Source organism: Mobula birostris, chromosome 10 (assembly GCF_030028105.1).
Source record: "Mobula birostris isolate sMobBir1 chromosome 10, sMobBir1.hap1, whole genome shotgun sequence".
Lineage (NCBI taxonomy): Eukaryota > Metazoa > Chordata > Chondrichthyes > Myliobatiformes > Myliobatidae > Mobula > Mobula birostris.
The window spans coordinates 31,982,143-31,998,353 of NC_092379.1; the positions used below are offsets into that span (position 1 = coordinate 31,982,143).

General features: G+C 48.2%; 1 protein-coding gene across 6 annotated transcripts in view; it reads right to left on the minus strand.

The window, feature by feature from the left end:
• Nucleotides 1-7,894: 7,894 nt before the first annotated feature.
• The window catches only part of LOC140203940 (MAP/microtubule affinity-regulating kinase 4-like), a 123,536-nt gene continuing 115,219 nt past the window's right edge, over nt 7,895-16,211 (minus strand). For 3 of the 6 annotated variants that reach the window (XM_072270116.1, XM_072270115.1, XM_072270114.1), the window contains exons 15-16: nt 13,763-13,807; nt 7,895-11,459 (exon numbers count right to left, since the gene is read on the minus strand). In XM_072270116.1, coding sequence (XP_072126217.1) covers nt 11,126-11,459; nt 13,763-13,807 — 379 coding nt within the window. In that variant the 3' untranslated portion in view covers nt 7,895-11,125. The remainder of the gene's footprint in view (nt 11,460-13,762; nt 13,808-16,211) is intronic. The other 3 variants (XM_072270118.1, XM_072270117.1, XM_072270119.1) reach the window with 2 other exon arrangements.

Consider the following 16,211-nt stretch of genomic DNA (forward strand, 5'->3'; position numbering starts at 1 on the left):
GAAAATGAGGATCAATCTTATAGAAACATTTTAAATTATGAAAGACATAAAATTATGTAAGGTGGATGGTAACAGGAGTCCATAACTAGGGCACATAGATTTAGGGCATGGGGAGAAGGATTTAAAAGGGACCTGAGGGGAAACTTCATCATGCAGAGGGTGTTGAAGATATGGAATGCGGTGCTGGAGGAAGTGGCTGAGGCAGGCACAATCTTGTCACTTAAGAAGCACATGGAGGGATGGGGCTTAGAGGAGTAAGGGCTAAACACAGGGAATTGGAACTAGCTGGGTGGCATGGAGTGGTCGAGCTGAAGGGCTTATAACCATATAACTATATCGTTCTATGACTCTAATATTTTAGTACACCCCCTCCTCTCACCCTTGGCTGGTTTTCAGTCACAAACATACCAATATTTATTGGCCTTGGCGGGCCATTCTGGAGTAAGTGCTATTACCCTTGGACTGGAGTCACATTCATGCCCATCCAGGTTAGAACGAGAAATGCCTCTGCGTGAACCAGGTTTTCAGTGCTTCAATCATGACTTTGTAAGAAATTCCACATCAGTCTGGTTAACCTAGCTGAGATTCTGCAGGCGCAGAGACAGGGCTGAACTTGTGCCTTTGGATCGGACCAGAGGACAGCCGGTACTACAACACAGCCTTACCTGCTGCTGCTTCGGGTTGTTTGACTGGGGCTGAGGCTTCACTTTGCGAGGGAGGCAGGGGGAGATCACAGGACAGCTGGATGCCAGATACAAGTCTCACCTGTGTTCGGAATACATAGGACATAGAACAGTACAGCATAGGAGTAGGCCTGACCGCCCGCAGTGCTATGCCAAAATGACTAAACTGGTAATTAAACACCTAACTACACTTATCCCTTCTGCCTACACAACGCCAATATTCCTCCATTCTCTGCACAACCTAAGAGACTCTCTATTGTATCTGCCTTCACCATCACCTCTGACAGCACATTCTAGGCACCTGCCAATTATAGCGTAAAAAAAAGATGTACTCCCCTTACCTTAAATTCATACCCTGTATTGGACATTTTAAAACACAAAACCATGAGGCGTAGGAGCAGAATTATTTATTTGGTCCATTGAGTCCATTCTTCCTCTCAGCCCCAATCTCCTGCCTTCTCCCCATATCCCTCCATGCCCTGACCAATCAAGAATCTATCAACATCTGCCTTAAACATACATAATGACTTGGCCTCCACAGCTGCCTGTGGAAACGAATTCTACAGGTTCACCACTCAATGGCTAAAAGGACACACTTCTATTCCGAGGCTGTGCCACCAAAGGAAACATCCTCTCTATATCCACTCTATCGAGGCCTTTCACAATTTGACAGGTTTCGATGAGGTTACCCTTCATTCTTCTGAATTCTAGTGAATACAGGCCCAGAGCCATCAAACGCTCTTTATTAGACAAGCTGTTCAGACCTGGAATCATTTTTGTAAACCACCTTTGAAGCCTGTCCAGTTTCAGCACATCCTTTTGAAGATAAGGGCTGCAAAACTGCTCACAATACTCCAAGTGAGGTCTCACCACTGCTTTATAAAGCCTCAACATTACATCCTTGCTTTTATATTCTAGTCCTCTTGAAATGAATGCTAACATTGCATTCACCTTCCTTACCATGGACTCAACCTGCAAATTAACCTTTAGGGAATCCCAAACATGCACTCCCAAGTCTCTTTGCACCAAAGTTGTTTGCATTTACTCTGTATTTAGAAAATAGCCAACGCTTTCATTTCTTCTATCAAAGTGCATGGCCATACACTTCCCAACACTGCAATGTACCTGCCACTTCTTTGCCCATTCTCCTAATCTGTCTAAGTCCTTCTCTGGCATCTCTACCTCCTCAAAACTACCTGCCCCTCCACCTATCTTTGTATTGTCTGCAAACTTTGCAACAAACCCATCAATTCCATCATCCAAATCATTAACATATAACATTAAAAGAACCAGTCCCAACACATGTGCCTCCAAGTACCCCGAAACCTAATCCTTAACAATTAACTCCAACATTTTCCCAACCACTGAGGTCAGACTAACTGGCCTATAATTTCCTTTCTTCTTCCTCTCTCCCTTCTTGAAGAGAATTTGCAATTTTCCCATCTTCTTGAACCATTCTAGAATCTAGTCATTCTTGGAAGATCATTACTAATGCCTCCAGAATCTCTTCAGCCACTTCTTTCAGAACATTGGGGTATATAGCATCTGAACCACCTTCAGACCTTTCAGTTTCCCAAGAACCTTCTCCTTAGTAATGGAAACTTCACACACCTAACGACCTGTGACATCTGGAACTTCCTCCATACTACTAGTGTCTTCCACAGTGAAGATTGATGCAAAATATTTATTTAGTTCATCTGCTATTTCCTTGCCTCCTATTACTGCCTCTCCAGCATCATTTTCCAGTGGTCTGATATGCACTTTTGCCTCTCTTTTACACTTTATGTATCTGAAGAAACTTTTGGTATGCAAACACGAGGAATTCTGCAGATGCTGGAAATTCAAGCAACACACATCAAAGTTGCTGGTGAACACAGCAGGCCAGGCAGCATCTCTAGGAAGAGGTACAGTCGTCGTTTCAGGCCGAGACCCTTTGTCAGGACTTTTGGTATCCTTATTTTGACCAGGAGAGAAAACTACTGACCGCCTACACCTCTCATAATCCTACAAACCTCAATCAGGTCTCCTTTCAGCCTGTGCTGCTCCAGAGAAGTCAACACAGATTTGTCCAACCTCTCCCTACAGCATATGCCCTCTAATCCAGGCAACATCTGAGTACACCTCTTTCTTCAGCCTTTCCAAAGGCGCCTCCTCCTTCCTACAATGGGGCAACCAAATGGAATGCAATCCTCCAGTTGTGGCCTAACCAGAGTTCTATAAAGCTGCAGCATAGCATCCTGAACACTGAGATTCTGCAGATGCTGGAAATCTTTTGAGCAACACACACACAAAATGCTGGATGAAATCAGCAAGTTAGGCAGCATCTATCAAGAGGAATAAACAGTTGATGTTTCAGCCGAGACCCTTAATCAGGATTGAAAATGAAGGGGGCAGAGGCCAGATGAAGAAGGTGGGAGTGAAAGAGAAGCACAAGCTGACGGGTGACAGGTGGGACTAGGTGAGGGGGGTGTGGGTGGGTGGGAGAGGGGGGATGATGTGGAAGCTGACAGGTGATCGGTGGGACTAGGTGAGGGGGATGTGGGTGGGAGAGGGGGGATGATGTGGAAGCTGACAGGTGATAGGTGGAAAAGTTCAAGGGCTGAAGGAAGAATCTGATAGGAGAGGAGAGTGGAGAATGGGAAGGAGGAGGGAAGCAGAGGGAAGTGGTGGGCAGATGAGGAGAAGGGCTGAGAGGTAATCAGAATGGGGAATGAAGAGAACGCTGGGGAGGGAGAAATTACTGCACGTTGGAGAAATCAATATTCATGCTGTCATGTTGGTGGTTGCCCAGGTAGAGTATGAGGGTTGCTTCCTGACTTGTGAACTTATTGCTTCCACTAATAAAGACAGGTATGCCATAAACCTTCTTTATCACTCTGTCAACCACTTTCACAGAGCTATGGACTTGGACTTCAACATCCCTGAGCACCAGTCTCGATGAAGGGTCTCAGCCTAAAATGTTGACTGTTTATTCCTCTCCATAGATGCTGAGTTCCTCTAGCATTTTGTGCGTGTTGGTACATCAGTACATTGCTTTACCAAACAGGAAGATGACATGAACAGCTCAATTAACCAAACTGCTGTAACCTGTGTTCAAACTTGGCTTAGTGTGAGAAAATTACTGAATTCAGATCAAAAAGATCTGAAGGCTGAATCCAAATTGAGACAGAGGTCAGACTGATGACCAAGTATCAGATCGAAGGCTACATGTTGCTCGTGGAACCCTACCGGACCCTCACAGTGTGAAACTGATCTTGGTTTCTGGAAGAGGTTGGACATGGGCTGTGCTTGTCGAGCCCCCTATTAGTCATCATAATGAGTCACTAGAAATCTTCTATCAGTCCTTCATGCCCACTGTAGCCGCATCTCATCCCAGGAGTATCCCTCTCGATTTCCTTTCTCTGGTGGGCACAGGTGGCACAGAAGTCTCACAGCTCTGGAGCGCCCTGTTTGGTCCTCACTACTGGATGGAGCTTGCACGCTCTCCCTGTGAAAATGTGGCTTTCTCTCAGATGCTCAGGTTTCATCCCATACTCCAAAGATGTAAATTAGCCCTGGCGTCGAGGTGAGTGGTAGAATCTTGGTGTTGATGGACGGTGAAATAAGTAGATTGATGGGATTGCTCAGGGGCTATCAAAGATTTGATGGGTTGAATGGCCTACTTCAGTGTCTTGAGGGATACTGGTGCCAGAATGTGTGACAACACTTGCAGGCTGCCCCCAGCACATCCTTCGACATGTTGGCTGTAAACACAAGTGATGCACTTCATTGCCTGCATGATGAATGAATCTGAATCGAAATCTGGTCCTAGAGAGGTGGGAGATGGCTCTTTATCCAAACAGAGTCATATAGTCCAGAAGCTGGTGCTTTGGCACATCTCATCCATACTGACTAATGTGCCTTCCTCAGCTGGTTCCATTTGCCTGAAATGGCCCACATCCTGTTAAACCGTTTGCACCCAGCACCAGCAATCCAAGTCAAATTCTGCCACTGTCTGTAAGGAGTTTGTACGTTCTCCCCGTGACTGTGTGGGTTTCTTCCGTGTCCTCCCGTTTCCTCCTACATTTCAAAGACGTATGGGTTAAGGTTAGTAATGTTGGTAGTTAATTGGTCATATGAGTGGAACTGGGCGGCTCAGGGCCTGTGTGTATCTCTGAAATAAAATCAATCCACGGACTTGTCAAAAGTTACCTTGTCACGACCTTGCACTTTATTTTCTAGCTGCACTGCACTCTCTCTGTCGCTGTCACACTTTATTCTGCATTCTGTTGTTGTTTTTCCTTGTTCTGCCTCAATGCACTGTGTAATGGATAATGTAGCTGGAGACTGCCAAACAAAATGCTCAGTGGCCGCTTTATCAGGTAGCTCCTGTACGTAACAAAAGTGACCACTGAGAGTCTGCTTGCGATCTCCGGCTGCTGTAACCCATCCACTTCCAGGTCTGATATGGTGTGCATTCGCAGATGCTCTTCTGCACACCACTGTTGTAACATGTGGTTATTTGAGTTACTGTCACCTTGAACCGGTCTGACCATTCTCCTCTGACCTCTCTCATTAACAAGGTGTTTTCACCCACAGAACTGCTACTCATTGGAAGTTTCTTTCTGTGTTTTTTTTGCACCATTCTCTGTAAACTCTAGAGAATATTGTACATGAAAATCTCAGGAGGTCAGCAGTTTCTGAGATACTCAAACCACCCTGTCTGGCACCAACAATCAGTCCACAATCAAAATCACTTAGATCAAATATCTTCACCATTCTGATGTTTGGTCTGAATGACAACTGAACCTTTTGACCACGTCTGTATGTTTTTATGCATTGAGTTGCTGCCACGGGATTGTCTGATTAGATATTTGCATTAATAAACAGATGTACAAGTGTTCCTAATAAAGTGGCCACACAATGTATCTACATATTATGTATAAATCATTATCTATTCGAATTTCTCACTGCAGCTTACATAGGCTTACCTGAATCTCTTGGCTAGGCTGTAGATTCCATTGGCTAACGTGAAAGTGGTCTTCAGCCACAACCCCTACTTACAGCTTTTAAAGACTGTGCAGTTCCTTAAACATCAATGGATTTCCCATCTTGACTGTGTTCCCCTGAACGTCTTCACATTGGATATCCTGGAAGACTGGCTCCACGAGACCTATGGCCTGGGTGGGATTTAGAGACATTACCGTTCGGGCAGCACAGTGGCATAGTGCTTAGCTTGACATCACTGCCGTTCTCCGAGCTCGAAGTTCAATTCAGGTGCCATCTGTAAGGAGTTTGTACGTTCTCCCCATGACCACATGGGTTTCCTCCCACAGTGCACAGACGTACCAGTTAGTCAGTGAATTGGTCACTGTAAATTGTCCTGTGATTAGGCTAAGGTTAAATAGATGGGTTGCTGGGAATTACAGGTTGTTGGCCCAGAAGGGCCTGTTCTGTACTGTATTCTCTAAAAAAAGACCTTCAAATTCTGTCGCTGATCTGATTTGATGCAAGCAGTGCATGTCGCTGTGTGTCTCAATGTAGGTGTGACATGGACAAGCTAATCTTCAATCTACTGAGTGAGGGTGGAAACTTTCCTTCCCTGGACTAGATTAATAAACGAGATGTGTTTTAGAATATAGAACATTACAGCACAGTGCAGGCCATTCAGCCCATCATAATCCCCCTGGGATTAATAAAGTATGACTATGACTATGTTGAGCCAACCTCGCAACCTACTCCTCAGATCAATCTTACTTACTTACACACTGATTTCGAGATACAGCCTGGAATAGGCCCTTCCAATCACGATGACCAGTTAACCCACCAACCGCTGTGGGAGGGTCCCGAGCAGATGGAGGAAACCCAAGTGGTCTCCGGGAGAAGGCAGAAGCTCCTTACAGGCAGTGGTGGGAATCCAGCCTTTCCTTCCTACATAGTCCTCCATGTTCTATCATTTACTCTGTGATTATCTTATGTGCCCCCAGTGTTTGCCTCTACTAACCACCTCCGGCAGCGCATTCCAGCCACCCACCACTCTCTGTGTAAGTACCGTACCTCTGACAGCCCCCCACCATACTTTCCTCCAGTCATCTTAAAATTATACCCCCCGTAGACATTTCTGCCTCGGGGAAAAAGTCTATGGCTTTTATGGTAAGTTCATGGTTACCATCGCCAAGTTGTGTCCTAGTTTTAGATTATTTCTATTTGGATCATAAAACATAGGAACAGAATTAGGCCATTCATCCCATCAAGTCTGTTCTGCTATTCTATTGTGTCTGAGTTATTTTCTCTCTCTCAACCCAGCAGATCTGCAGATGCTGGAAATCCAAGCAACACGCACAAAGTGCCGCCTGTCCTGCGAGTTCCTCCAGCATTTTGTGTGCGCGGCGAGGATGGCGCTGGGAACAGCCCATAGGTGCTGCCATGCTTCCAATGCCCACGTAATCAGTATGGCCTACACGCCAGTCTACGGCCGTGCAACTGGTTCAAGAGAGTGAGGGAGAGCAAGCGACAAGCATCTCCACGGGTGACAAGGTGGGAAGGAGGGGGTAATAGAGTGCAATTTGGCCTCAACGATCCAATGGTTAGCTGACGTGAGTCACTTGGAGGCCATGGTTCAAGTGGAATTGCACAGGGTCCAGAAGAGGTTACAGGAAAGATCCTGGGAATGAAAGGGCTAATGTATCAGCAGTATTTGATGGCTCCAGGCCTTTATTCACTGGAGTTTAGAAGAATGAGCGGGGATCTCACTGAAATTTAATGAATACTGAAAGGCTTAGAGTAGGACGTGGAGAATATGTTTCTTATAATGGATCAGAGGGCATCACTTCAGAACAGAGATAAGGAGAAATTTCTTCAGCTAGAGTGCAGTGAATCTGTGGAATTCATTGCCATAAATAGCTGTGGAGGCCAAGTCATTAGGTATATTTAAAGTGGAGGTTGATAGGTTCTTGATTAGTCAGGGCATCAAAGGTTACAGGGAGAAGGCAGGAGAATGGAGTTGAGAGGGATAATTAATCAGCCATGGTGGAACGGTAAAGCAGACTCGATAGAACGAGTGGCCTAATTCCGTTTCTATGTCTTATGGAACAGGGAACATTTCCAAAGCCTCGGAATCCACAATGGAAAACAGCTGCAAGATAATATCCCAAAGGTCCAACACATCGTCTAACATTTAGGTCAAGCGATGCCAAGGAGAACATAATCCAACACAGAAATTAATTTCAAGTAATCTTTATATATATACAACTTAATTCAATATCTAGAGGCATGGACTTCTAATAACTTAGCACTTCTTAAAACCTCTGGAAAATCAACCAGTGTTTTCTACAGAATAATACAGTTACGAGCAAGTTCTGTGGTTCTTTTATACAGGTTTTTGTTTTAAATACAGTTCAATATCCTCTTCGGAAATCAGATTCACATTATCTGAACTAGGTTGAGGCTCACACTTAGAGTGGGTGAGGGGTGCTTGGGAGGGTCGAGTGCAGGGAGACCCCCTCGCCTGAGATGGTTGCAGTCACTGTGATGGTCTTTGAAACACAATGATTAAAAACGATAAAATACCCCGCTGAGGTTAAACATATCTCCAGGCATTCTCTCACGCTCCCAGCAACTGGTATTCAGGACACGGCTGTGGCCTAAACCTGGGAGAAATCCAGGAAAAAATAGGATGTGGAACTGCAGGAATGCCAGTGGTTCCGTGCTGGAAGACCAAGTGTTCAGGGTTGGTGCTGGGACCTGGAGAACCGTCCCCCTGTACCCGGCCCCAAACAACCACTTTCCGAGGAGTCTGGCGCAAGAGAGCTAACTAGCTCCAATTCCTCCAAACTTGATCCCTTTAATGAATTTACAGCAAACGGAAGCCAAGGGTAAACAGAAGGAATTTACACCATGTGAGTGAAATGAGGTTGTATCACAAGCCACGTTTGTGCTTCAAGTGTTTAAATACTTAATAGTTTTTTAATGTTTAAGAGAGGGAGAGGATCTCAGTCTAGCACCACCCCTTCTTTTCTGGAGCTGACTGCCTCCAGAGGGCTTCCTGGTGGACATAGTGGGTACAAGGGAAGGGGGAAAGTTTTCTGCACCTTATGACCCCTCCTGGTGTGGACTGCAGCTTCAGTGGAGGTTGGCAGTGCAGCCCACTGCAGTTGTATAGTTTACAGTGGGGGCCGTATTGACTGGGAGCCGGTTATAGAAAGGGATGCTGGGGAGGGGGCTTTTTATGCACACTCTCCTCTCAGCAACCCTGGTCAGACAAGCAATCTCTTAAAACGAACAGTCCCTGCAAGTAGTCAGCAACAATTCAAAAAGTGATGCCGTCTTTTTGGCCATACCATTGGTCCATTCTCATGGATGTCTGCAGGGGTTGTCGTGGGGTGGGGATAGGTCCAAGCAAGCAAGGCGTCAGAGGAGATAAGAGAGGTAAGAGAGACAGGCAATGTCCTGGGGCCATGAATATGCCCAGCCAGATTTGCCCCGGCCCGGTTCAAGTGTGGGACACACTTGATCCACCAGCGAAACTCTTCTAACTTCCTGGGTCAACCATTGCAGAGTCATTCCATGCCAGCCCACAGTAACTGCAGAGAGATCTAACAGGTTTGTCCCCAACCTCTGGAAGGGTGACCATGCTGACCCAAACGCCTTCCCTTGACTGGGGGCACTGGTGGCCTGAACATGGGTGTAGAACCACTGATCAGGTGCTGGTCCGTCACCAAGACCCCTTCAACTGAACACCTGATGTCCGACCAATCACCTGGCCTGCAGCAAGTTACCCGGTGACATATCACACCGACCCCGGTTTGGGAAATTGTTTCTCTCTCTGTCCTCATTGAAGTTGGCAATGTGAATAGATGCACCTTCTGTATCAGTATCCCTGCCCAGTGTGAAGCTCCCTCTACACTGTCCCATCACACACTCCCAGGACAGGGACGGTATGGGTTAGATACAGAGTGACACTCCTGCTGCACCATCCCTTCACACAATCCCAGGGCAGGGAGAGCACAGATTAGATACAGAGTGAAGTTCCCTCTACACTGTCCCATCACACTATGCCAAAGTGGGAGAGGTTTACATCTCCCAGCTGACACCCACCTGTTGAATCTAGTACAAGACCCCACATTTCAAAGGCCAAGCTGACTCTGACTGAAGAGGGACACCAGCAAGTGTGGTTCCTTCACACACAAATACTACACACACAAGCACACGTACATATAATGGGCTCTTTCCCGACAAGTCCTGAAGTAGGAGGAACAGGTTAGCAAGGGATTGTTCCTGATTTCCCAAAATCTTTCCTGTAAACACAAGGGCCTCCTGGGCTGAGGTCACTCTGTGGACCAGAGTGTAGGCCCCCACCCTGCCCCAGTCTGCAGATCTTCACATGGCTGCTGTGCTGGCTCTGAAGAGGAAGTGATCAGGTGAGAGGTTGGTTACACCTGGCTTGGAGGACGTTCGTGATACTTCAAGACGCAGTTGAGAATATTTGAAGATGATAACCTGACGACAACAGGGTGAGCCTGTATCGTGGGACTGTTCACCCCAGCAAGGAGCCCAAGTGAGAGAGGGAAAGGGGGTGAAACGTTCACTGCATCAAGGCACAGCATGATTCCATTAATCACAGCGCTATTGTTTTGAGAAATTCCCCTAAAATCGGGTACACTGGAGGGGAAGGTTTGGCAGAGGGCAAGAAAAGGGGGTAAGGGAAGGCAGGGAGAAGCTGAGGGGGTGAGGGGGGCGTGGTGGGAAAGAGTGAGGGGGTGAGGGAGGGGAGGACATTATGGGAGAGAAGGGGAGGGGCTTGTGGGGAGAGTCAGAGGGTAAGGCATAGTACGTAGTGAGGGCGAAAGTGGGAGAAGGATATTGAAAAAGAAATGCAGGGGTTCATCTACAAACCTTTGGATTTGTCCTCAGCACCGCCACCACTCAGGACGGTAACCAGGACCCTGTCTCAAGACCCAGAGCCGACAGGTGTACTGCGGGCTCCCACATGCTGAAGCTCAGATTCTCTGCATTTTCAACGTAAATGTCTCTTCCGAGATTGTCTGTGATCCCCGGCCTCTCTCCGGCACGGCCCTCCTTTCCGATCAGGGGTGGAGGGCACACAGGTGGGGTTAAGGGCCAGACTGAGATGCTCTCAGTGCTGTACCCCAGAACACTCACCCTCTTCAGCATTGCTGCCGTCTCCCACTCTTCCCCACCCCTCCCCACCCAGCTGAAGATTAGTCAGATGGTGTCAACCAAACCAACCCCACGGCAGATACTAGACTTAATCAGGGCTCAAATAAGTGGCCAAATCCTCTGAGATGGGAGCTCAGCCTCAACAGTAGGAAAAAGAACGTCCCATCAAGGTGGCGGAGGAATCCTAACACTTGCAGTCTCCAGATGGGTGGCTGCGCGAGTATGCGTGAAGATCCAAAATGAAAGGTGGAAGGAAACGATGTGGGCAAGGAGTCTTTGTGTGTCTAGAGCTTCAATTCACTGGTGATTTTAGTCACTATGTTCCTGAACGACAGGAAGGTCCCAGAGGTCCTCTTAAAGCGCACACCATTGACAGAGAGGTTGGGCAGACGACAGACCTCGATCTCCCACTGGACAAAGTGCTCTGTGTTCTCACGGCCATGGGCACAGGACAAGAGGAAGGGTTCCTGCTGGTGGAACTGGCAGCCATTTGCCTCCAGGACTTTACAGATCAGACCAATCATCTCGCTAGGGTCCCGCGAGCTGGTGATTTTTATATTCCATGTAAGTCTGATCGACCTGGGCTTTGCCTCTTTTTTATCCCAAGGTACATTGCAACTGAAACAGAGAGAGCAGAGACAATTAGTTTCTCATCACAAACTTGCACACATTCACAGGAACGGCACAGGGCAGATCAGAGATACTCTTCCTACACTGTCCCATCACACACTCTCAGGGCAGGGACAGAATGGGTTAGATACAGAGTGAAGCTCCCTCTACACTGTCCCATCACACACTCCCAGGGCAGGGACAGCACGGGTTATATACAGGGTGAAGCTCCCTCTACACACTCCCAGGGTAGGGACAGTATGGGTTAGATACAGAGACACTGTCCTGTGACACAGTTGAAGTCTCTGTCAGCGAGTCTGAAGGGAAATTGTTTCTTTTCAACACCACACTTCTGATCTCCGGTCCTCTGGTGCGGGGCGTGGGTCAGTCAGGGGATCTCCCAGTCAGTTTGCCTTTGACCAATGCCAAGACAGCCGTTCACAGGTCCCAGGCTGCGGGTAGTTAAGAGTTCTGCCCAAGCAGATTGCCCGCCCCTCTTCTGACGTTAAATCTGTGCCTGGGTGTCCGAGCAGGAGCCCGCGGTATCCACAAATATAGTGGTGGTGCCACAGTGCTTGAATGTGTTCTGAATAGAGATAACTGTGTTGTAATTGGAAACTGTAAGTACTGTGTATCAGGAATATTATGATAATGTGATCCTGTAATTGCTGAATTAACCACCTAATAATAAAACAGCAGGTCAGACACCACCAGATCTTCTGGCACCCATGGGAGACACCTCAGGGGGCTACAGTTCAGCTCCTTTAGATCTTTTGCCTCAGGCCAAGCAAAGGATTAGTGGTGAAAGCAGGGAAATGATCTTGCTAAGAGGCAGAGCTGGAATGAGGGGTTGAATGGCCCCCTATCTCACTGGCTCTTATTCTCCGACTTCACAGGAGCATGGACGTCCAGTGAGACTTCTGAGACATGGCTGGTGGCACCGAACACAGAGGGATGGGAGGTTGTGGCCAGCAGGAACTCTGTGAAATTCTGCACCATCCATCCCTACATCCTGTCCCCAAGGACTGAGGGAATGCGGCACTATCCCAAGTGGGCTGGTCCATCCCAATGGGACCCGAATGCGTCCGGGTTTAGTTTTGAGTCTGGGATGTAATACAGAAACACACCCCATGACATTTTTTTACAAAGGTAGAGTGAGATCCTTTACTTTTCTCCTCAAGCTTAGTTATTGAAGCAAATATGACACTGCGTCTTTTCTGTGGCACCTGATAAACACCAGACAGCATTTGCTCTTGCTCTGTATGTGACTGACGGCAAGGAGATATCCTGAAGGAGCTGCTGAGGTCTAGCTCTGTTCACCCTTCTCTCTGTCAGTGTTCTCTTGCCTGAGATCCGAGGCATGGCTGGTGAGCATCAAGTCCAGTGAGGGCTCGTCTCCGGTGGAAATTCCCCACCCTCTGTCCTCACGTCCTCGCCCCAGAGAGTCTGAGGCAGTGCGGCACTCTCCTAGATGGAGGCTGGTCCCAAAGTGGGCCCGTCCGTCCCAACGGGAGTTGACTGTGTTCGGTTTAGTTTACGTTGAGCCCTAACACTTTCCCACAAAAGGGCCACACACATAATGTGGGAAAATCTCAGCAGGTCAGGCAGCAACTATGGAGAGGAGTAAATAGTCAACCGATGAAGGGCCTCAGCCTGAAACGTTGATTCTCCATACATGCTGCCTGACCTGCTGCGTTCCTGCAGCATTTTGTGTGTGTTACTCTGAACTTCCAGCCTCTGCAGAGTTTCTTGTGTTTATGATTTCCCACAAGTGGGCCTCACCTTTTCCCGGGTCGGTCCATCAGAGTCTCAGCATTTTGTCTTCTTTCGCTCACGCTCTTTCTCCAGCTGTCTCTGTCCCCTTTCTCCTCTCCTCAAACCTACACCATTGTGCTCCCTGGCAGCACTCCAGGACAACCTTGCAGGCAAGCATGTGACTGCTGATCTGTCCGAGGTGCAACTGTTTCCTTGTATGTTGCAAAGACGTACAGGTTGGGGACAATTCGGGGTTGGAAGTACAGTGACATTTGCAGACTGTGTTGGTCATTGATGCAAATAGATCATTTCACTGGATGTTTCCATGCTCTTCCACCTTCATCTTTACTAGCCACCTCTCAACCCACAATCAAGCAGATACCCAATTCTTCACTTCAGCACTTGTTCCACAGCTATTGGTTCAATTAAGACAACAATGAAGCTCTGGGAGATCCTGTGTGTTAGGATGAGCTGGGGTGATAAAGCTGGCATTCTACAGTCTCGCAGGATCTCTCAGCTGGGTTGACTGACGGAAGGGGACCCTGCAAGAAACTTACCTTGTGACCTCAGATCTCCAGCTTCTCTCAGGTTCGTCTGCGACCCTCAACGGAAAAAAGAAAAGATATCTGAAATTATTCGCCACCCGAAGTAGAATTAACAGACAGCCACTGAGAAGCAGAGAAACTCGGAACAAAAGGAAGTTCAGAACCAGAGGAGCCTGGATTCAAAGGCTCTCTGTGAATCCTAACTGGTTCAGCTGTCTCACACTAGCTTCCTACCCCCCAGCCCCATCTCCCCCATCACCACTCACCATCACACTGCTCCATCCCCAATCACCACCCACCCCTCTCTACCTCATGTTCATCCCTAATGTTTCCCTCCACCCTATCCTCTTGCCTGTCAGATTCACATTCTTCCCAACCTCCACATAAGGTATTTTCTCCTGAGCTCCCTGGCCTGAGTTTTCAATGGCACATCCTGGGTTGACTCTGTGTAAGGTGGTGAGGGGCACGGTAATCCACTGATCACCAACCTGGGGCAACAGCTGGCAGGAAACTCCGTAGAATGGTCTGTATGGTTCGCGTTCCAGGATGTTTGAGGACTTTGGCCTTAGCCCACAACAGATTGGTCAGCGGAGGTGGGAGAGTCGGGGTTGAGAGGTAAGACATGGACAAGGCAAAGTCACGTGGCTGACGCCTGCATCAGGCTGAGCGGATCGACCCCACCCAAGGCCCAACAGCTGACCTCTGTAATGGAAGGGCAAGCTTGTTGTCAAGGCTCTGCCTCTATTGCAACTTCCTCGCACATTTCAAATGAGGGTGGGTTGGGGTTCGTGAATTGGGGCATGCTATGTTGGTGACACAAGCACTTGCCGGCTGCCCCCAGCACATGCTCGGACTGTTGGTCAATGATGAAAATGATGCATTTCACTCTGTTTTGATGTATATGTGACTTTCTCTATAACTGTAACACTTTATTTTGCATTCTGTTATTGCCTTTCCCTTTGTAATACCTTAATGTGAGACTGATCTGTCTGGATGGCTTGCAAACAAAAGATTTTTCACTGTATCTTTGGTATATGTGTCAATAACAAACCAATTATCAAGGCCACCGAGCCGTTGTACAACAGGTGCCATCGCTACAAGTCAATAGCCACACCGGCCAAGTATGTTGCCTAGAACCTGATGGTGTCTATCCTTCCTTCCTCCAGTTCCTGATTTGTAGACATTTCTGACAGTGGACTTGGTTCAGTACATCACAGGCACATCCCAGCCCACCGCTGTACCTACAGGCGGTGTCTCCTCAAGAAGGCAACGTCCATCATCAAAGATCCCCACCACTTGGGCCACGCTATCTTCACAAAGCTCCCATCAGACAGGAGCTACAGAAGCCTGAAGACCCACACCACCAGCTTCGGGAACGGCTCCTTCCCTTCCACCGTTTGGTTTTTAAACCAACTGGCGCAACCCTAATCACTTCAGTTTGGCAGCACAGTGCCCACTTTGATCACTTTGCACGAGAATTGATTCTAATTGGGCAGTATGGTAGTGAAGTGCTCAGTGTAAATGCTCTACAGCACCAGCTGTAAGATTAGGTTCAATTCCTGCCACCGCCTGTAAGGATATAGTGCATTCTCCCCTGGCCCTCGTGGATTTTTCCCACGTTCTCCCCATGGCCCTCGTGGGTTTCCTCCCACATTCTCCCCGTGGCCCTCGTGGATTTTTCCCAAATTCTCCCCCGTGGCCTCGTGGATTTTTCCCACATTCTCCCCGTGGCCTCATGGGTTTCTCCCACATTCTCCCTGTGGCCTCGTGGATTTTTCCCAAATTCTCCCCGTGGCCTCGTGGGTTCCTCCCACATTCTCCCCGTGGCCTCGTGGATTTTTCCCAAATTCTCCCCCGTGGCTTCGTGGGTTTTTCCCAAATTCTCCCCGTGGCCTCATGGGTTTCTCCCACATTTTCCCCGTGGCCTCGTGGGTTTCTCCCACATTCTCCCCGTGGCCTCGTGGGTTTCTCCCACATTCTCCCCGTGGCCCTCGTGGGTTTCCTCCCACATTCTCCCCGTGGCCTCGTGGATTTTTCCCAAATTCTCCCCGTGGCCTCGTGGATTTTCCCCACGTTCTCCCCATGGCCTCGTGGAGTTTTCCCACGTTCTTCCCATGGCCTCGTGGATTTTTCCCACGTGGCCTCGTGGATTTTTCCCAAATTCTCCCCGTGGCCTCGTGGATTTTTCTCACATTCTCCCCGTGGCCTCGTGGGTTCATCCCACATTCTTCTCGTGGCCTCGTGGATTTTTCCCACATTCTCCCCGTGGCCTCGTGGATTTTTCCCAAGTAGCCTCGTGGATTTTTCCCAAAATCACCCCGTGGCCTCGTGGATTTTTCCCACATACTCCCCGTGGCCTCGTGGGTTCCTCCCACATTCTCCCCGTGGCCTCGTGGATTTTTCCCAAAATCTCCCCGTGGCCTCGTGGATTTTTCCCACATACTCCCTGTGGTCTCGTGGG